The 22,310-nt window shown below is 41.5% G+C and overlaps 3 protein-coding genes across 17 annotated transcripts in view; 2 read left to right on the top strand and 1 right to left on the bottom strand.

The window, feature by feature from the left end:
* The window catches only part of LOC110528894 (oocyte zinc finger protein XlCOF6-like), a 680,129-nt gene that overhangs the window by 465,795 nt on the left and 192,024 nt on the right, over window positions 1-22,310 (top strand). The window lies entirely within an intron of this gene.
* The window catches only part of LOC110495595 (zinc finger protein OZF-like), a 147,679-nt gene that overhangs the window by 17,196 nt on the left and 108,173 nt on the right, over window positions 1-22,310 (bottom strand). For 5 of the 11 annotated variants that reach the window (XM_036951094.1, XM_036951095.1, XM_036951097.1 and 2 more), the window contains 2 exons: window positions 10,296-10,544; window positions 3,414-3,587 (listed from right to left, as the gene is read on the bottom strand). In XM_036951094.1, coding sequence (XP_036806989.1) covers window positions 3,414-3,587; window positions 10,296-10,544 — 423 coding nt within the window. Of the gene's footprint in view, window positions 1-261; window positions 346-3,413; window positions 3,651-6,998; window positions 7,341-7,375; window positions 8,047-10,295; window positions 10,545-11,318; window positions 11,463-16,667; window positions 20,181-22,310 lie in introns of those variants that run through there. The other 6 variants (XM_036951107.1, XM_036951100.1, XM_036951101.1 and 3 more) reach the window with 6 other exon arrangements.
* Window positions 1-22,310, top strand: part of LOC110528886 (zinc finger protein 664-like) — a 140,889-nt gene that overhangs the window by 70,942 nt on the left and 47,637 nt on the right. The window lies entirely within an intron of this gene.

Below are 22,310 nucleotides of genomic sequence, written 5' to 3'. Positions count from 1 at the left end.
TATTCCCACAGACAGAGCAGGAGTAAGGCTTCTCTCCTGTATGTATACGTTCATGTTGTTTTAGGTGGCTCGATTGAGAGAAACTCTTCCTACAGTCAGAGCAGGAGTAAGGCTTCTCTCCTGTGTGAACTCTCTGATGAACTATCATAGCCCTTGATGTTGTGAAATTCTTCCCACAGTCAGTGCAGAAATACAGATTCTCTCCTGTATGTATTTTTAGATGTATTTTTAGCTTTGATAGAATTGGGAAAATCTCCTCACAATGTGGGCAGTGGTGAGACCTGTTTGCTCTGTGATCTTCCTGCTGTTGCTCTCTGGATGTAGAGAATGTCTCAACATGATCTCCTGTGTGAACATCAGAAGAACTAGTCAGTTGGTGTAATATACAGTACCAGTCAAACGTTTGGACACACCTACTCATTCAAGGATTTTTCTTCATTTTTACTATTTTCTACATTGAATAATAAGTGAAAACATCAAAACTATGGAATAACACATATGTAGTAACCAAAAAAAAGTGTTAAATCAAAATAGCTTGTATTTTAGATTCTTCAAAGTAGCCACCCCTTGCCTTGACAGCTTGGCACACTCTTGGCACTCTCTCAACCAGCTTCACCAGGAATGTTTTTCCAACAATCTTGAAGTTCACACACATGCTGAGCAATTGTTGGCTGCTTTAATCCAACTCATCCTAAACCAACTCAATTGAGTTACGGTCTGGTGATTGTGGAGGCCAGGTCATCTGATGCAGCACTCCATCACTCTCCTTCTTGGTCAAATAGCCCTTACACAGCCTGGAGGTATGTTGTGTCATTGTCTTGTTGAAAAACAAATGAGTCCCACTAAGCCCAAACCAGCTGGAATGGCGTATCGCTGCAGAATGCTGTGGTAGCCATGCTGGTTACATGTGCCTTGATATCTAAGTAAATCAGACAGTGTCACCAGCAAAGCACCGCCACAATGTCACATCTCCTCCATGCTTCACGGTAGGAAATACACATGCGGAGATAATCCGGTCACCTACTCTGCGTCTCACAAAGACACGGCGGTTGGAAATTTGGACTCATCAGACCAAAGGACTGGTTTTCACAGGTCTAATGTCCATTGCTCGTGTTTCTTGGCCCAAGCAAGTCTCTTCTTATTGGTGTGCTTTAGTAGTGGTTTCTTTGCATCAATCCAACCATGAAAGCCTGATTCACACAGTCTCCTCTGAACAGTTGTTGTTGATGTGTCTGTTACTTGAACTCTGAAGCATTTATTTGGGCTGTAATTTCTGAGGCTGGTAACTCTAATGAACTTATCCCCTGTAGCAGAGGTAACTCTGGGTTTTCCATTCCTGTGGCGGTCCTCCCTGAGAGCCAGTTTCATCAGAGCGCTTGATGTTTTTTTGCGACTGCACTTGAAGAAACTGTCAAAGTTCTTGAAGTGTTCCGGATTGACTGAGTTTCCGGTCTTAAAGTAATGATAGAATGTAATTTCTCTTTGCTTATTTAGGCTGTTCTTTCCATAATATGGACTTGGGTCTTTTACCAAATAGGGCTCTTCTGTGTACCACCCCTACCTTGTCACAACACCACTGATTGGCTCAAACGCATTAAGGGAAGATATTACAAAAAATAACTTTTACGAAGGCACACCTGTTAATTGAAATGCATTCCAGGTGACTTCCTCATGAAGCTGGTTGAGAGAATGCCAAGAGTTTGCAAAGCTGTCAAGGCAAAGGGTGGCTACTTTGAAGAATCTCAAATATATTGGTTTATTTAACACTTATTTGGTTACTACACAATTCCATATATGTTGTTTCATAGTTTTGATGTCTTCACTATTATTCTACAATGCAGAAAGAAAAACCCTTCAATGAGTAGGTGTCCAAACGTTTGACTGGTACTGTACATGTCAATCAAATGTACCTTTTTACATTAGCAGTTGTCACAAAGTGCTTTACAGAAATCCAGATTAAAAATCACAAAAAGAGTAAGCAATGCAGATGTAGAAGCACAGTGGCTATGAAAAACTCCCTAGAAAGCAGGAACCTTGGAAGAAACAGAGATGAACCAGGCCCAAAGGGGTGGCCGGTCCTCTTCTGTCTGTACCGGGTGACATACACTACATTTTAAAAGTTTGGGGTCACTTAGAAATGTCTTCGTTTTGAAAGAAAAGCAAACATTTTTGTTGAATAAAATTGATCAGAAACACAGTGTAGACATTGTTAAATGTTGTAAATGACTATCATAGCTGGAAATGGCAGATTTTTTTAATAGAATATCCACATAGGCGTACAGAGGCCCATTATCAGCAACCATCACTCCTGTGTTCCAATGGCACGTTGTGTTAGCTAATCCAAGTTTATAATTTTAAAAAGGCTAATTGATCATTAGAAAACATTTTTTTTTAATGATAAACTTGGATGAGCTAACACAGGAGTGATGGTTGCTGATAAATGTAGATATTCCATTAAACAAATAATAAAAAATAATAAAAAAACAAGTTTCCAGCAACAATAGTCATTTGCAACATTAACAAAAAAGGGGTGTGTCATCCTCCACTCACTATCACAAGGGTTAGTAATGTTAGAGAATTTCCAGTCATCTGGTGTTTTTCAGTACCTATAGTGTTCTCCTTGAAGTAGAAAGAAGAATCGATATAAGGTTAGACATGTGTAAGCAGAATGAAGGCTGAGCCCATGTGAATGTACAGAGCTGGATCAACATCGAGTTAACCATTAGAAATGTAAAGAACAGACCATAAGCAGAATCCGTGTGGATGAGGCAAGGTAGATCAACACAGACGTGACTGGTCTGGGCCATATCTGATCTTGTGAAGGCTACTGGACATGCACATGGGTTAATCATACATAGACAACATCAGCCTGAACTTGTGAAGACCTTTGGACAGGAACATTAGCTAATCAGTTATAGGCACCTTTAGACCTGCAGTAGGAGTGTGTCACGCCACCAATATAATCTATGCCCAAATGTCTGAGGCAATAAGAAAGGCAGCAATATTAGGGTGGCCAAAGCTAGAAGGAATTCATATTTTACATAAAGTGGAGTGACACTGTTATATATGGGTAAAACTGTATAAAAGCTGAGTACTGAGAATGGAGAATCAGTTCTTCCATGGAATTGCTCGGCTTTGTTACTTTTGTAATAAAGTCTATTTGATTTCACAAGCTCCGGTATCTGAGAAATATTTTATTCAATATTTCCATGACAGTAACTATACAGACACATTTCATTGACATTTTTAAAAAACACTGGCAGTTTGTATACTTGTTGGCAATACTGGTGTCGAACCATGCAAGTCTGAGTAGCTTGAAATAATGTCTACCTTCTCATTGAAACAGTTCTACCGCAGTTTTTCATACACAGTGGGAAGTTGGAAAAAATAACAAACTTAGAACCTGCTCTTACCATGAGAAACAGAAGTCCCAATCTTCTCCTCCTCTTCTTCATCTTTAATGTTGACATTCAGCTCCAGTGTTTGACTGCAGTCTTCCAGCTTCACTGATGCCATCCCTGGATCCTGCAGTGCAAACTGGGCTCCACTGTCACATTCAGGACCCAGTGACTGTAGGTTTGGACTCACTGTGGAAGGAGAGTGGCAGGCTAAGCTTGTCCTCATTGTTCTCATACTTCATTATAGTCTGCCTGTAGTAACAATGACAAACAGGCACCAAAAGTTAGTCTTGACAGTTCTGGCACTTTCTTTATTCCCTCAAAATATATTATATTTCTTCTTGTTCAATTATCTAATTCAGTGCTTGACTTGGACTGAAATAGGTGCCGATACTCATTTTGGGTGACGGTACTGTTTATATTTAGGTGCAGGAGCTCCACAATACTTTTGAGCTAATATTCTATAAAAGAAACGAGCAGAAGCAGTAGAAATTTGAGGTGACGGTACTCAGCTCTGGTGAGCTTGTAACGACGTTCGTCTGTACGAGAGGCGGACCAAAGCGCAGCGTGGTTGTTTTGATTCATGTTTTAATAAATAACTTCACATGAACAAACTAACAAAAACAAGAAATGTGAAAACGCAAAACAGTCCTATCCTGTGACAACAAACACAGTGACAGGAACAATCATCCACAAACACACAGTGACACCCAGGCTACCTAAGTATGATTCTCAATCAGAGACAACTAATGACACCTGCCTCTGATTGAGAACCATACTAGGCCGAAACATAGAAATACCCAAATCATAGAAAAACAAACATAGACTGCCCACCCAACTCACACCCTGACCATACTAACTACATACAAAACAAAGGAAATAGAGGTCAGAACGTGACAGTACCCCCCCCCCCCTCAAAGGTGCGGACTCCGGCCGCAAAACCTTGACCTATAGGGGAGGGTCTGGGTGGGCGTCTGTCCGCGGTGGCGGCTCTGGCGCGGGACGCGGACCCCACTTCACCATTGTCTTAGTCCACCTTATTGTCCGCCTCCGTGGCTTTCTCACCATGGCCACCCTTCTCAATGACCCCACTGGACAGAGGGGCTGCTTGGGACAGAGGGGCAGCTCGGGACAGAGGTGAAGCAGCTGCTCGGGACAGAGGGACAACTGCTCGGGACAGAGGGACAACTGCTCGGGACAGAGGGGCAGCTGCTCGGGACAGAGGGGCAGCTGCTCGGGACAGAGGGGCAGCTGCTCGGGACAGAGGGGCAGCTGCTCGGGACAGAGGGGCAGCTGCTCGGGACAGAGGGGCAGCTGCTCGGGACAGAGGGGCAGCTGCTCGGGACAGAGGGACAGCGGCGCCTCTGGGCGGAGGGGCTCTGGCGGCCCCTGGCTGACTGGCGGCCCCTGGCTGACTGGCGGCCCCTGGCTGACTGGCGGCACTGGCGGCCCCTGGCTGACGGGCGGCACTGGCGGCCCCTGGCTGACGGGCGGCACTGGCGGCCCCTGGCTGACGGGCGGCACTGGCGGCTCCTGGCCGACGGGCGGCACTGGCGGCGCTGGGCAGACGAGCGGCACTGGCGGCGCTGGAGAGGAGGAAGGCTCTGGAAGCGCCGGACTGAGTAGCTCTCGTAGCGCCGAACAGGCGGGAGACTCCGGCAGCGCTGGAGAGGAGGAAGCCCTTGTAAGGATGGGCCGGAGAGACAGCCTGGTACGGGGGGCTGCCACCGGAGGGCTGGTGCGTGGAGGTGGTGACGGATAGACCGGGCCGTGCAGGCGCACTGGAGCTCTTGAGCACCGAGCCTGCCCAACCTTACCCGGTTGAATGGTCCCGGTCGCCCTGCCAGTGCGGCGAGGTGGAATAGCCCGCACTGGGCTATGCAGGCGAACCGGGGACACCGTGCGCAAGGCTGGTGCCATGTAAGCCGGCCCAAGGAGACGCACTGGAGACCAGATGCGTAGAGCCGGCTTCATGGCACTTGGCTCGATGCCCACTCTAGCCCGGCCGATACGCGGAGCTGGAATGTACCGCACCGGGCTGTGCACCCGCACTGGGGACACCGTGCGCTCCACAGCATAACACGGTGCCTGCCCGGTCTCTCTAGCCCCCCGGTAACCACAGGAAGTTGGCTCAGGTCTCCTACCTGGCGTAGCCATACTCCCTGTTAGCCCCCCCCCCCCCCCCCCAAGACATTTTTGGGGCTGACTCTCAGGCTTCCATCCACGACGCCGCGCTGCCTCCTCATACCGGCGCCTCTCCGCTTTCGCCGCCTCCCGTTCTTCCTTGGGGCGGCGATATTCTCCTGGCTGAGCCCAGGGTCCTTTACCATCCAAATCTTCCTCCCATGTCCATTTCTCCAAATAGTGCAGCCTCTCCCACTGCTGCTGCTGCTGTTGCTGCTGCCTCTGTTGCTTCTCCTGCTGCTCCTCTTGCCGTTGCCCGTTACCACGCCGCTTGGTCCTGTTGGGGTGGGTGATTCTGTAATGACGTTCGTCTGTACGAGAGGCGGACCAAAGCGCAGCGTGGTTGTTTTGATTCATGCTTTTAATAAATAACTTCACATGAACAAACTAACAAAAACAAGAAATGTGAAAACGCAAAACAGTCCTATCCTGTGACAACAAACACAGTGACAGGAACAATCATCCACAAACACACAGTGAAACCCAGGCTACCTAAGTATGATTCTCAATCAGAGACAACTAATGACACCTGCCTCTGATTGAGAACCATACTAGGCCGAAAACATAGAAATGCCCCAAAACATAGAAAAACAAACATAGACTGCCCACCCAACTCACGCCCTGAGCATACTAAATAAATACAAAACAACGGAAATAGAGGTCAGAACGTGACAGAGCTCCTGTCCAAGTCAAGCACGGATCTCATTTCAATAGATCTGGTAGCTAAGAATTGACAAAACCTTAATTCATTCAAATTAGACAAAGTACACACTTCAAAAATAGCCTACACAGCGTAAATGCACTTAATCTATAGTAGATTAAATTCACATAAATACATAAATGACAACAAAGCATTTAGTATGTTTATCGCAACACTATGTAGTATTTTCCTGAATAACATCGTCTTCACCATCATTTCAAATCAAAGACTAATAGTATTTTCTGTTCACACCATAGTAACATTTATAGATAAAGATAGAAACAACTGAAGGTGTCTGACTATTAGTACACATGTAGAAAACTGATGAGCATTACATTAAGCTTCAAAACTGTAGTGTAACCGTGAAAATGTCTCTCTGCACCCGCTTTCTTTAGTTCGTTGACGCAGACCGAGTGGGCGCCGCCATTTTACCAGCTTGTGAATTTTACACAAAACCAAAAACATGCCAAACGAACTCAGAAATCTCAAATAAATTGATTATTTATTAAATGTCCTTGAGGAAATGATGTACACCCATTCAGACAAACCCGAAGTGTCTAGCTATGTGACTATCTATGTGTATCACGTTCACTCGGTTTGACACAAAAATAACACATCAACCCTTTACCAAACGTGATAATACGTTAACGGATGCTACCTAGCATGGTACGACATGTTCTTTCGAAATTAGAAAGTTTAAACGTGCCATTACAAACCTGTAGTAATACATAAACAGACACAGGGGTTATCGTCTTAACATCACAGTTCTCGCGCTTCATTTATTCTGAAGAATGGTGCGTGCCTGCCTGGAACTTCCTGTTCCCCCTCTACACCCGATGGATAAATTGGAAACGCTAAGCGCATGCTTCACCTCACTACCAAACTAAAATATGTTATGAACAGAGTGGACTACGTTTTGTAGACCTTGCCCGTTGCAGAAGTTTATTTTTAATATTTTTTTTTTATAAATCGCTTTGTTTAGAAGTAACGCAAAGGTGACTTGAGTTATTGCACACGAGCGCTTCACAGAGGTGGTGTTCCCTAACAGAAATATGCAGATGTATGCTAGAACGCGCTAATAGGATCTCGTTACCTTGTGCTTGGCTCTGCCCACAATGACTAATCTCTTCCCATTGGAACCGACCGGTTTAGTTATAAAAAAAACATGGTGCAACCCTCCGTGCTTTCAGGGATTATTATGTCCCTATCCCATTATATGAGAAGGGCGGTACTTAATTTGAGCCGGATCTTCCGGCACCTCTCAGTTTTGTAGTCTTTCGTTCTTTCGTTATTTGTCAGGATCAGGTAACCAAGCTCTTGTGGCATGAAAAATACATTTCCACTATTTGCAATGTAAAAATCATAATAAAAGCCATCAGAGTAATTACATTTGGATTCCTCTGCAATTGTCATGCCTCCTAAAAAACGTAATGTGAAAACGTGCCTGATATTCTAAGAATTGATTCATGTTGGGCCTTCCCAGGTTTATGCAACATTGTAGCCTATTTAGACCAAGGCGTGGCCATTGCTGTGGTGAGAGAGAAGCACACCTGTATCTCTCACAGAACTAAAATGAGATTCACTTTGGATGATCTCTCTCCCTCTGTGTTGTTATAGACATGAGCCGACAACTCATCTCTCCAGCATTGCACTTCATAATGTATTTCCTATAATATTTCTAATACCATCGCTAGAAAACACAGGTTGTAAAGCAAATAGATCCTGCTGAATAGAACATACTAATCTGTCTGTTACCAAGTTATCAACTTCCAAATAGGTCTATTGAGAGAACAGCATTGTTTTTACAAGGTAAAGCAAGAGATAAGCTTTTGTCTGGTGATTGAGCTGCACATCATTGGGTGAGTCAGTGAAACTGGAAAGCTTGTTTAGGATTATAACTTCCTCCTCATATTGTAAAATGTGTTTCTCCTCACACCTGGCCTAGGCTATTGATGGATTAGAGACAAGGTTGTTTTTATTGACCTCAGATTCTGTTTGTCAGTGTCAAAGTAGTCTGTCATTTTGGTCATTGAGAGGTATTTTTAAAAAATCTGCAAAAGTCTCCAGTCATCTAAAATTATGTAGAACCGCAAGAAATCTGTTTACAGAAGGCCACATTTTTCCCAGACTCCAGGCTACAATAAATGTACTTCATGTGTGCAACTTCTGCAAGCAGCTCCACACCACTACTCTTTGCCAGTACACTAAAGCCATGATAATGCATGCAATGCTTTATTATAAAAGGTATTTTATTGAATGTGTTCTGGTACCTCAGAGACCCCCAGGTCACCCCCCCCCCCCCCCCTCTCCCCCCTCCCTTGGGCTCACTTTTTGTTCCAGCACCTCCCAATTTACTAATGAAGCACTGGAGAAGTGGGTAGCTGCTGCTGCCTCCCATGGGACACATCTCCTTTACATAGAGTTATTCAGGCTGTTGATTGTGGCCTGTGGAATGTTGTCCCATTGCTCTTCAATGGCTGTGCGAAATTCCTGGATATTGGCAGGAACTGGAACAAGCTGTTGTTCACATTGATCCAGACCATCCCAACCATGCTCAAAGGGTGACAGCTTAACTAGGCTGAAACAGTCCTATGATCAAGGTGAAAAACCTGGTAAATTACTGGCCTGGCGCATTTAGAAGTTAAATTCAGACCGAGCCATTCCTGCAATTCATAATTAACAAGGACAATTATCAATGGATCGTGTAGAAATAAACCAAACATTTGCTTCCTACTACAACACACTTTACAACTCTGAATCTCCTGAGAAGTAATCAGGTATTGATGTTCCCTCTATGTCAGAAGACACTAAATTGGATCTGGAAAAGGAATTGGATGGTGTTGAAATATCTGATGTTATTTTCAATAGGAAGAGAGGTAGAGAGGCAGGTCCAGACGGGCTCCCAATAGATATGTCGAAGATATTTAACGACAAACTTCTAGGTCCACTTCTGGATATGTACAGTGTATTGGGGTATGTATGATATGCTGTAGAGCTCAGATACAGACAATAAACACCCGCCTGAGATTGTTGCAATACAATTGGATAATGAGAACATATATCACCTTGTTAAGCTCCACAGATTTGACCCTAATACCCCAGACCTGTGTGTTAAATGTAACACACATTTAGGCACCTTGTATCATTGCCTGGAGGAATGTGTTGAGATACAAACGTTTTGGAGCTCAGTACTGCGCTATATCTCTGAGATGACCTCTACCCCAATACCACTAATCCCTAAACTGTCCCGCCGAAATCTTTACCCAGAGAGTATCGATTTACATAGGAGAGAAAAGAAAATGGTTGACCTCTGTCTATTACAAGCTAGACGTTCAATTGCTCTCCACTGGAAGTATGCAAGTTCCCTCTCACTTGGTCATTGGTTCAAATAATTAACATCAAGCCTGGCTCTTGAAAAATGTACTTATATAGTGAAAAAGAAAGCCCCAGAGTTTCATAATATTAGGGATCTGTTTTGTGAGTTTTTACAAACCGGTGATTCTAGAAGCATTGGAACTGTAAATCCTCTATTTTTATTGGCTGTAGTTCTTAGAGGTATCTGCATATTACACTTTTTATTATTGGAAATGTTTTGGTACCCTTCCCCAGATCTGTGCCTCAACATAATCCTTTCATGGAGCTCTACGGACAATTCCTTCAAACTCGTGGCTTGGTTTTTACTCTGACATGCACTGTCAAATGTGGCACCTTATATAGACAGGTGTGTGCCTTTCTAAATCATGTCCAATCAATTGAATTTACCACAGGTGGACTCTCAATCAAGTTGTAAAAACATCTCAAGGATGATCAATGGAAACAGGATGCACCTGAGCTCAATGTTGAGTCTCATAGCAAAGGGTCTGAATACTTACGTAAATAAAGGTATTTCTGTTTTGAATTTTTGAAAATAAGAATTTGTTCGTAACCGACTTGCCTAGTTAAATAAAAGGTAAAAACATTTTTCATACACAGTGGGAAGTTGGATGAACAACACACTTAGAACCTGCTCTTACCATGAGAAACAGATTTCCCAATATTCTCCTCCTCTTCTTCATCTTTAATGTTGACATTCAGCTCCAGTGTTTGACTGCAGTCTTCCAGCTTCACTGATGCCATCTCTGGATCCTGCAGTGCAAACTGGGCTCCACTGTCACAATCAGGACCCAGTGACTGTAGGTTTGAACTCAGTGTGGAAGGAGAGAGGAAGGCTGGGTTTGTCCTCACTGTTGATGTTACCGGCTTCAGACTTAATCTGAGTCGGTCTGTAGTAATAAAGAGAAACGGACACAAAAGTTAGTCTTGACAGTTCTGGCACTTTATTCTCTAAAAATACGGTTTATATTTAGGTGCAGGAGCTCCACAATATTGTTGAGCTAATTTTCTATAAGAAGAACATGAGCTCAAACAGTAGAATTTTGAGGTGCCGATACTCAGCTCCGGTGAGCTATTGTCGAAGTCAAGCATTGATCTAATTTCAATAGATGAGGTAGGTAAGCATTGACAAAACATTCATTAATTCACATTAGACAAAGTATACACTTTAAAATCAGGCTACACAAATTAAATGCACTTAATCTATAGTAGATTTCCCGAATTCGGATAAACGACTCAAAAACCATTTAGTACACGGTTGCCTTTTGTTTTAGGTAGCACTATGTAGTATTTTCCTGAATAACCTTGTCTTCACTGTATTATTTAAATCAAAACCAATAGTATTTCCGTTCACACCATAGTAACATTTATAGATAAAGATAGAAACAACTTAATGTGTCTGAATATTAGTACACATGTAGAAAATTGATAATCTCTGCATGGATTTTTTTCACTGTATTCACAGGAATGTCCCTGTATTGATGTGTAATATTGTTATTATTGTTGCAGTAAAAAAAAAAAAAAAAAAGTCCGTTGACGCAAACCGAGTGGTGCCGCCATTTTACCAGCTCGTGAATTTTATACAAAACCAATAACTTGCCAAACGAATTCAGAAACCTCAAGTAAATATATTCTTTCGAAGGTTTACACGTGCTATTACATACCTGTAGTAATACACAGAAACGGACACGAATATTATCTTCTAGACCGCATCGTTCTAGCGCTTTCTTTATACTGAAGAATGGTGCGCGCCTTCCCGGAACTTCCTGTTCTCCCACTAACACCGTCCGTGCATTCCGGGGTCCTTGAGAAGGCCCTACCCCATTACATGAGAAGGGGGTCGTAGCCTCCTCCAGGACACATCTCCTTTGCATAGAGTTGATCAAGATGTTAATTGTGTAATGCTATTTCTAGAATGTTTGCTGGTCTGTGGAGCAACCAGACGCACTTGACACATTTATTACATTGATTATTCCAGTTACTAATAAGTCCTCACCAATTAAGGAAATTACTGTAAAAACTGTTAAATCTCCTTGGATTGATGAGGAATTGAAAAATTGTATGGGTTGAGAGGGATGAGGCAAAAGGAATGGCAAATAAGTCTGGCAGCCCAACTGATTGGCAAATGTACTGAGAATTAAGAAATAATGTGACTAAACTAAATAAAAATAAACTACACTATGAAACAAAGAGAAATTATATAAAGAATGATAGTAAAAAGCTTTGGAGCACATTAAACAAAATTATGAGAAAAAAAGCCAACTTGGCTCCTTCATACATTGAATCAGATGTCTCATTTATCACAAAACCCACTGATATTGCCAAGATAAACAAACTTAGGGATGACATGCCAGCAACAAATGCTGACACTACACATCCAAGTATATCTGACCAAATAATGAAAGACAAGAAATGTACTTTTGAATTCCGTAAAGTTGGTAAAAAGATTGTTGTCTTTCAACAATGAGAAGCCACCGGAGTCTGACAATCTACTAGAAAGTGTGTGTCCTCAGGCCTGGAGGGAAGCTAAAATCATTCCGCCACTAAAGAATAGTAAAGCCCCCTTTATTGGCTCAAATAGCTGACCAGTCAGCCTGTCAACAAACTTCGGGACAAAATTATGTTTGAGAAGTACACTCGACACTCGACACTTACACAAATTACTCATGATTGGCTGAGAGAAATTGATGCTAAAATGATTGTGGGGGCTGTCTTGTTAGACTTCAGTGCAGCTTTTGACATTATCGATCATAGTCTGCTGCTGGAAAAACGTATGTGGCTCAACTACGTCTCGATATGAATAATGTGGAAATTGAGCAAGTTGAGGTGACTAAACTGCTTGGAGTAACCCTGGGTTGGAAACTGTGATGGTCAAAACATATTGATACAACAGTAGCTAAGATGGGGAGAAGTCTGTCCATAATAAAGAGCTGCTCTGCCTTCTTAACAACACTGTCAACAAGGCAGGTCCCTAGTTTTATCGCACCTAGACTACTGTTCAGTAGTGTGGTCAGGTGCCACAAAGACGGACTTGGGAAAATTGCAGTTGGCTCAGAACAGGGCAACACGGCTGGCCCTTAAAAGTAGACGGAGAGCTACCATTAATTACATGCATGTCAATCTCTCATGGCTCAAAGTGGAAGAGAGATTGACTTCATCATTACTTGTTTTTTTAAGAGCTGTTGACACGCTGAATGTTTCCGAGCTGTCTGTGTAAAACTTCTTATGGCTGGGGGGCAGTATTGAGTAGCTTGGATGAATAAGGTGCCCAGAGTAAACTGCCTGCTACTCAGGCCCAGAAGCTAAGATATACATATTATTAGTTAAAAAAAAACACCATGAAGTTTCTAAAACGGTTTGAATGATATCTGTGAGTATAACAGAACTCATATGGCAGACAAAAACCGGAGAAAAAATCCAACCAGGAGATGGGAAATCTGAGGTTTGTAGTTTTTCAACTCTTTGCCTATCCAAGATACAGTGTAAATTCGGTCCGATTGCACTTCCTAAGGTGTCCACTAGATGTCAACAGTCTTTAGAACCTTGTTTCAGGCTTCTACTGTGAAGGGGGAGCGAATGAGAGCTGTTTCAACCAGGTGTCTGACAGAATGCCATGAGCTCAGTCTCGCGCACGCCCGTGAGAGCGACCTGCGTTCCATTGCATTTCTAAAGACAAAGGAATTGTCCGGTTGGAACATTATTTAAGATTTATGTTAAAAACATCCTAAAGATTGTTTCTATACATCGTTTGACATGTTTCTACGAACTGTAACAGAACTTTTTGACTTTTCATTTGGACCTAGTGCTCGTGCCTGGATTTGTGAACTAAACGCGCAAACAAAAAGGAGGTATTTGGACATAAATGATGGACTTTATCGAACAAAACAAACATTTATTGTGGAACTGGGATTCCTGTGAGTGCATTCTGATGAAGATTATCAAAGGTAAGTGAATATTTATAATGCTATTTCTGTCTTCTGTTGACTCAACATGACACAACATGGCGGGTATCTGTATGGCTTGTTTTTGTGTCTGAGCGCTGTACTCAGATTATTGTATGGTGTGCTTTTTCCGTAAAGCTTTTTTGAAATCTGATACAGCGGTTGCATCAAGGAGAAGTATATCTATAATTCCATGCATAACACTTGTATATTTTATCAATGTTTATTATGAGTATTTCTGTAAATTGATGTGGCTCTCTGCAAAATCACCGGATGGTTTGGAAGCAAAACATTACTGAACATAACGCGCCAATGTAAACTGAGATTTCTGGATATAAATATGAACTTTATCGAACAAAACATACATGTATTGTGTAACATGAAGTCCTATGAGTGTCATCTGATGAAGATCAAAGGTTAGTGATTCATTTTCTCTATTTCTGCTTTTTGTGACTCCTCTCTTTGGCTGGAAAAATGGCTGTTTTTCTATAACTAGGTGCTGACCTAACATAATCATATGGTTTACTTTCGTCGTAAAGCTTTTTGAAATCGGACACTGTGGTGGGATTAGCAAGTTTATCTTTAAAATGGTGTATAATACTTGTATGTTTTAAGAATTTTAATTATGAGATTTCTGTTGTTTGATTTTGGCGCCCTGCACTTTCACTGGCTGTTGTCAAATTGATCCCGTTAACGGGATTTCAGCCGTAAGAAGTTAAAAATACAAGCACATAGCTAGGAAACCCATGACTACCCCACAAGACATGCCACCAGAGGTCTCTTCACAGTCCCCAAGTCCAGAACATACTATGGGACGCGCACAGTACTACATTGAGCCATGATTACATGGAACTCTATTCCACATCAGGCTACTGATGCCAGCAGTAGAATCAGATTTAAAAAGCATGTAAAAAATACCACCTTATGGAACAACGGGGACTGTGAAGAGACACACACAAAAGGTACAGACACATGCATACGTACACATTGTGATATTGAAGGTTTTGTGTTGTGGAGATGTGGTGGTGTAGGGATGTTACATGATGTACTGTTTTAACTTTAGCTCATTCAGAACAAACATAGTTCACTGTTTCATCTGTTGTTTTATATGTCATGTGGATGCGTTGGTGTGTTTGGAGCCCAGGAAGAGTAACTAATGGGGATCCCTGATAAATACACAAATACAAACCACTCCAGGGATCTTCCGCTTATACCACCTTTATATACCTTTATATAACACATTTATTAAACTCCAGCTATAACACCTTTTATACCACCTTCACATAACACCTTTATGAAACACCTTTACTAAACTCCAGCTATAACACCTTTTATACCACCTTTATACAACACCTTTACTAAACTCCAGCTATAACACCTTTATATAACACCTTTATATAACACCTTTATACAACACCTTTACTAAACTCCAGATATAACACCTTTATGAAACACCTTTACTAAACTCCAGATATAACACCTTTATATAACACCTTTATATAACACCTTTATATAACACCTTTACTAAACTCCAGCTATAACACCTTTTATACCAGCTTTATATAACACCTTTATATTACACCTTTATATAACACCTTTATATAACACCTTTATGAAACACCTTTACTAAACTCCAGATATAACACCTTTTATACCACCTTTATATACAATTCAAAAGGCACTCGCACATCTGATCAAAATGTTTTGCAGGTGCCATGGCAACAGTTGAACAAGATGAAGGAAAAAGGAAACTGCACACTGCTTGATAGTATCACTGATATTCAATAAACTTACGTATCGGGCCTCACGGCCTTTGTCAGAGCTTTTAGAGAATAAAAAAAAAGAATGAGCACCCTTATGTAGACATGGCCCCACCCACATCCGTTCACACATCAAAAGGGGTTGGAGGAAAAACAAATAAGTGCTGCCAAATATAACAATATGCATTTTATAAATATTACAAAAGTGTGTAAATAAGACGTATTAAACACGTCTGTAAAACCACACTGAGGACATTCAGCAAGTTTTCATTAGTCGTTGGGTACATCATACGAAAAACATCATAGTGATCTTCAGTAGGCACATCATTCATGTTCAAATTCACAACATAACATACACAGGCATTTCATCATTAAGTCCTTTAGGAGATTATGTCTGGAGGGTGAAAATCCCAAAACATTTTCTTTTACTCAGAGTTTTATTAATATCACCTCCCCTGTCTGACTTCTTAACTTTCTCTATGCCACAAAAATCTAAAGGTAGAAATGTCCTGCTTCAGGTCATTAAAATGTACTGCGACTGGATGATCCCTGTCGTTTCTCCTGATTTAACTTTTATGTTCACTAATTCTCTGTTTGAGAGAGCGGGAGGTTTTACCGACATAGCAGAGCCCACATGGACATTTAATAATGTAAATAACATGGGTGGTGGAACACGTAATAATGTCATTTATTTGGATTTTCACCCTCCAGACATTACAACAGTCTGACCCTCCATATAGACTTGGGCATATATTGAACTCTGACAAAGGGCCATGGAAAAGGTCTGTTGAAATGAGTACTGTAATGGTGTAGAGAATGGTAACACAAGCTTCCTCTCTGGTTCCATTATCCAATAGATAGATAGTGGGTAATTCTTGAATTGAATGGGAAATATTGTCTCTGGACTTTGGAACCTAATAAAACGCTGTTATTTTTTAAAAGTTATATGAAATGAGTAAAAGACCATGTCCATATTGTGGCAAGAACAGCTCAATTAAACCATTTGTAACAGAATTTTAGTTAGTCCAGCATAAAGCTTTCCTTTTAACACCATGGAGTGAATCCTTACCACCGCTACACCTGGCTATTGGCCACCGGAGTCTCGTCTGGCAGCCTAACAACTAATTCAGCCTCATTTACTGCTGATATGATTGACTTGATTAAATAAATATGGTTTCCACTGACTCCTTGTGGATTTGTGTAAGTCGATAAGAACCTTCTGGTTAAAATAAAGGTTAAATAATAATAATAAAATATGTACATGGTAAAATCAACACTGTAAAACACACAAACACACACTCTTTAGGCCCACCTTCCTTTCTGCGTCGGACTCCAGCCTCGTGTCTGGGGTGGAACATCTACTTCTGAATGTACCATGGTTAGATTCCTAATGACATCTCAGATTGAACTGACACACTGCAAACAAGACACACTGGTTTGAAATGACAGAAATATGATTAATATATTTTAACAGAACAGGAAGTTCTATTAATATAGACATTGGTGATTTTACCACTGTAATATCAGATGGACATTATTATGTTATGGTCATTGAATTGATTAGCCCACTAACCACGTGTTAAATGTGTATTGTAGCCTACACTGTGTAGGACTATGAATTGGGCAGCTATAGGCTATTTGTTAATAGGATAATTATGTTCTGGCTCGCAGACTAGCTACAAGCCCAGCAACAAATTGACTGGAGGCCAAACCTAGTTACCAACCCACATTGTATCTAGTAAATTATAAACTGGGTGGTTCAGCCCTGAATGCTGATTGGCTGGGTATGACAATACTTGTCAATTCAATTTCCCCCATCTTCATCACAATACAGAGAATTCAAACATGTGGATATAGTGCTAAACTTGAAGGACTCATTGTCTCTGTGAATTGAAATGATACTGTTCCCCACCAGTGCCCACAGAAGAGGAAACAACGATGCAATGTAGTCTAACAACATCTCTCTCAAACAGCACAGATGTGATTCACTGTAGAAGCACTGGTCCTCTTACATTTTAATTCCAGGTTGCATATTACAATATTTAAGGGCATATCAGAAGGTCTGCTCTGTCCATAACAGTCACACCAAGCATAGGGTTGGTTGGTATAAGATTGAAATGGGTAAATAATGTACCCATGAAAACCCTATGAAATAGCTCCCCAATACCATCTGATGTATATATTTAATGTATTACATGACTGGTGACCACAGCCCTTCCAACAATACATTTAAATCATGTTTTACTGTGATTGTTTCACCCTGCTGAATGTATTTTATGTATTCCATTTCAAATGTGTCTCCCAGTGCAGCTTTACTTCCAGGCTATTATGACACATCTGGCAGTTTCTTCTATGCTCCTGGGCCTAGTACAATAACAAAACATATGTTTTTTTGGTCACTACCATTCCACGAAAATAACATGCAATATTTTCTTTATTGTACTACAATCGTAAAGGTTTGTATGGGCTGTTCTTCACATCAGGGTGCTGCTGCAGGCTCTCTGAGTCTCTCGACCATGTAAGGCGGGCGGGGCACAACGCACAAAGCTCAAGTCACGCTCTCCACTTCCCTCCAGGAGTTATTTAGCAAGCATGACAACACATCTCTCCCGACAGACACAAGCAAAAACTCTTGCATAAATGTAGCAGCTATACACCTCATTAGCAATCTGACATGCTGTATTGCATGGAAACTGTAGGCTACTAACAACAACAGTTACATAGTCTAGTTTACTATGGTCCCGTCCCTCTGACCAGGGTAAACACAGTGGTAATGTTGTGTATTGTATATACAGTATTTCACTTCAAACAGTTTATTTCATTTAAGAGAAAAAAAAAGCAGTTGCCCAGCATAAATTCATCTACAAACATTTTTCATTACAATCTTGTCACTTAGCAGATGCTCTTATCCAGAGCAACTTACAGGGCTAATAAGGGTTAATTGCCTTGCTCAAGGGCACAATGACAGACTTCGCACCTAGTCGGCTTGGGATTCAAACCTTGCAACTTTTCAGTTACTGGTCCAACACTCTTAACCGCTGGCTCCCTGCCAGATCAATTAACTTCAATACAGTTATTCAAATACATTCATCAATGACTACAATAATGAATCTAGTATTAAAAGACAATTTTAATAAACACAAGTAAATTCATACTGTTTAAACAAAAGTTGAGTAATATTAAATAATCTACCCAAACAAATGCTTAAAAGAATTATCCAAGGTGTTGAGAGCATTCCACAGGGATTCTGGCCCAATTCTTCCCACAATTGTGTCTAGCTGGGAGTGGATCTCTACTCCGAATAGCTTGTTTCATCTCCTGCCACAGATTAACAATTGGATTGAGATCTGGTGACTCGTGGTGACCACTGCAGTAAACTGAATTCACTGTCATGTTCTTGGAACCATTCCTGGACAAGCCTTGTGGCATAATCCTGCTGAAGAAATCTATTTGCAGATGGATACACTGCTGCAGTGAAGGGATGCACCTGATTGGCAATGATGTTTAGAAATCCTGTGGTATTCAAAGTTGCTCCACTTTTATCAAGGGGCCCAGAGTGTGGCATGAATACAAACTCCACACCATCACCACCAGCCTGCAAAGATGACACGAGGCATGATGGATGTACTCGGGGTTTCCTCCATACCCCAGTCCTCCCATCAGCATGAAACAGCAGGAACAGGGATTCATCAGGCCAGGCAATGTTTTTCAAATTCTCCAGCGTCCAGTGTTTTCATTTCTTAGCCCACTGCAACTGCAGTCTCTTGTTTTCTGCTGAAAGCTAATGGGGATCCATAATAAATTCATAATAAAAACCACATCATTAAGGATTATAGTTTTCAGCTGGGTTCACCTATGTCATGGAAAGAGCAGGCGTCCCTTCATGTTTTTTACACTCTGTACATGTTGTGTCTACCAGCTCATTCCCACGGAAAACTGCAGAGAGAAGCAGTACCACCCAGTCAAGACATGAGACTTCTCACAGAGGGTATTCCACCCTATGGCCAAATCCAAGGCCATCTCAATATCTTTACAGTAGAAGCTAACAAAACACACCAAAACTGACAAGGTGCACACTGATCAGTAAAGTAAAGAGAGGATAACATACATACTATAACGCTCCCTCTCCTCTGCACAGTTCTCTCATAGTGAGAAACAATAGGATTACAATAGTGTTCTACGCTTTCTTCATTTGATCCAATTCACTGTTACCACTTATTTAATGACATGATAATTAAGTGGAGTGACTAATCTTAGCTGGTCTGAAAGAACTGATGAGGCTTCTCTCCTTTATGTATACATTGGTGTCGTTTTAAATGGCCCAATCTGTAGAATCTCTTCTCACAGTCAATGAATGCAGTGATAAGGCTTCTCTCCTGTGTGTACACGTTCAAGTCATTTTAAGTGGCACAGAAGAGAGAAACTTGGCGCACAGTCAGAGCTGATGTAAGACTTCTGTAGTAGCAGAATCAGAATTAGTTAGGTAACATTGATAAATAAGATGTTGCATTTATATAATAATTCTTATGTGAGATATTTGTCATTAGAATGTCTTCTTTTGGATAATACTGTTTGCAGTTATGCCTTCTCTGCCAGGGCTTAGTCACATTGGGCCCCAGAGAGGGGAGAGGTCAGGCCTGTCTTCTTATGGGAATGTGTCTAATTATTTACATGTCTCCTCTGAGGTTGCCCTTATCTTGATTTAGTATATGACCTAAAAGGCTCACTGTCTTTTCTGATCTTGTCCAGGAGGGGGTGTATTTGATATATGCCATTGGATGAGGTAATGTTTTTGGTTCTAAGTGGTACCAAGAACAAGATAAGAACTTAGTTTAGGAGACCAAACTGAATGCTGTCTGGCTATGTGTGTCTTTGCTATAAAGGATCTCAGTTACCAATATGTAAGCACTCTCAGATAATTCATTTATAGACACTGAATTGATCTGAGAGTCACAGGGCTATGGTGACGCTCATATAATTAAAGATGGACTTTATGATAACTCTTGACTTGTGTGTGGTTTGCTCTCTCGTGATTTGGTAATACAGGACATTTCCACGACACTTCTCTCCTATGTGTGCTCTCTGATGACCTTTAAGCTCAGCTGTTGTTTTAAAACATTTTCTACAGTCAGATCAATGGTCCTTTCTGTTGACCTTGGTGTCTTTTTAAGGTGCTTAGTCGAGAAAACCTCTTTCCACAGTCAGAGCAGGAGTAAGGCTTCTCTCCTGTGTGTGTTCTCTGATGACGATTTAGCTCAGTTGATGTTGTGAAGCATTTTACACAGTCAGAGCATACGTAAGGCTTCTCTCCTGTATGCATACGTTCATGTGATTTTAAGTTGCTCAGTAGAGAGAACCTCTTCCCACAGTCAGAACAGGAGTAAGGATTCTCTCCTGTATGTATACGTACATGTGCTTTTAAGTTGCTCAGTTGAGAGAAACTCTTTCCACAGTCAGAGCAGGAGTAAGGCTTCTCTCCTGTGTGTGTTCTCTGATGACGTTTTAGCTCAGTTGATGTTGTGAAGCATTTTACACAGTCAGAGCATACGTAAGGCTTCTCTCCTGTATGTATGCGTTCATGTCGTTTTAAGTTGCTCAGTAGAGAGAAACTCTTTCCACAGTCAGAGCAGGACACAGGCTTCTCTCCTGTGTGTATCCGTTCATGCACTCTCTGATGAATGATCAGAACCTCTAATGTTGTGAAATTCTTTCCACAGTCAGTACAGGAATACAGATTCTCTCCTGTGTGTATTTTTAGGTGTATTTTCAGCTTTGATAGAAATGGGAAAATCTCCTCACAATGTGGGCAGTGATGAGATCTCTTAGCGCTATGATCTTCCTGCTGTTGCTCTCTGGATGCAGAGAACGTGGCAACATCGTTTCCTGTGTGAACAACATCAGAAGAACTAGTCAGTTGGTGGACAAACTTACTCATTCAAGGGTTTTTCTTTATTTTTACTATTTTCTACATTGTAGAATAAGTGAAGACATCGAAACTATGAAATAACACATATGGAATCATGTAGTAACCAAAAAAGTATTAAAATAAATCTAAATATATTTTAGATTCTTCAAAGTAGCCATCCTTTGCCTTGATGACAGCTTTGCACACTTGGCATTATCTCAACCAGCTTCACCTGGAAGGCTTTTCCAACAGTCATGAAGGAGCTCCCACTTATGCTGAGCACTTGTTGGCTGATTTTCCTTCACTCTGCAGTCCAACTCATCCTAAACCATCTTAATTGGGTTGAGGTCGGGGGATTGTGGAGGCCAGGTCATCTGATGCAGCACTCCATCACTCTCATTCTAAGTCAAAATGCCCTTACACAGCCTGGAGGGGTGTTTTGAGTCATTGTCCTGTTGAAAAACAAATGAGTCCCACTAAGCCCATACCAGATGGGATGGCATATTGCTGCAGACTGATGTGGTAGCCATGCTGGTTAATAAATCACTGAGTGTTACCAGCAAAGCACTCCACCATCACACCTCCATGCTTCACGGTGGGAACCACACATGCAGAGATCACTCATTCACCTACTCTGCATCTCACAAAGACACAGAAGTTGGAACCAAACATCTGAAATTTGGACGAATCACACCAAATTACAGATTTCCCCTGGTCTAATGTCAATTGCTCGTGTTTTTTAGCCCAAGCAAGTCTCTTCTTATTGGTGTCCTTTAGTAGTGGTTTATTTGCATCAATTCGACCATGAAGGCCTGATTCACACAGTCTCCTCTGAACAGTTGATGTTGATGTGTCTGTTACTTTAACTCTGAAGCTGGTAACTCTAATGAACTAATCCCCTGCAGCAGAGGTAACTCTGGGTCTTCATTTCCTGTGGCGGTCTTCGTGAGAGTCAGTTTCATCATAGCGCTTGATGGTTTTTGCAACTGCGCTTGAAGAAACTTTCAAAGTTCTATAAAATGTTCCGCATTGACTGACCTTCATGTCTTA

The sequence above is a fragment of the Oncorhynchus mykiss genome, chromosome 18, assembly GCF_013265735.2.
Source record: "Oncorhynchus mykiss isolate Arlee chromosome 18, USDA_OmykA_1.1, whole genome shotgun sequence".
NCBI classification, from domain to species: domain Eukaryota; kingdom Metazoa; phylum Chordata; class Actinopteri; order Salmoniformes; family Salmonidae; genus Oncorhynchus; species Oncorhynchus mykiss.
The sequence above is the reverse complement of the archived record's forward strand: the minus strand, read 5'-3'. Positions and strand labels throughout refer to the sequence as shown.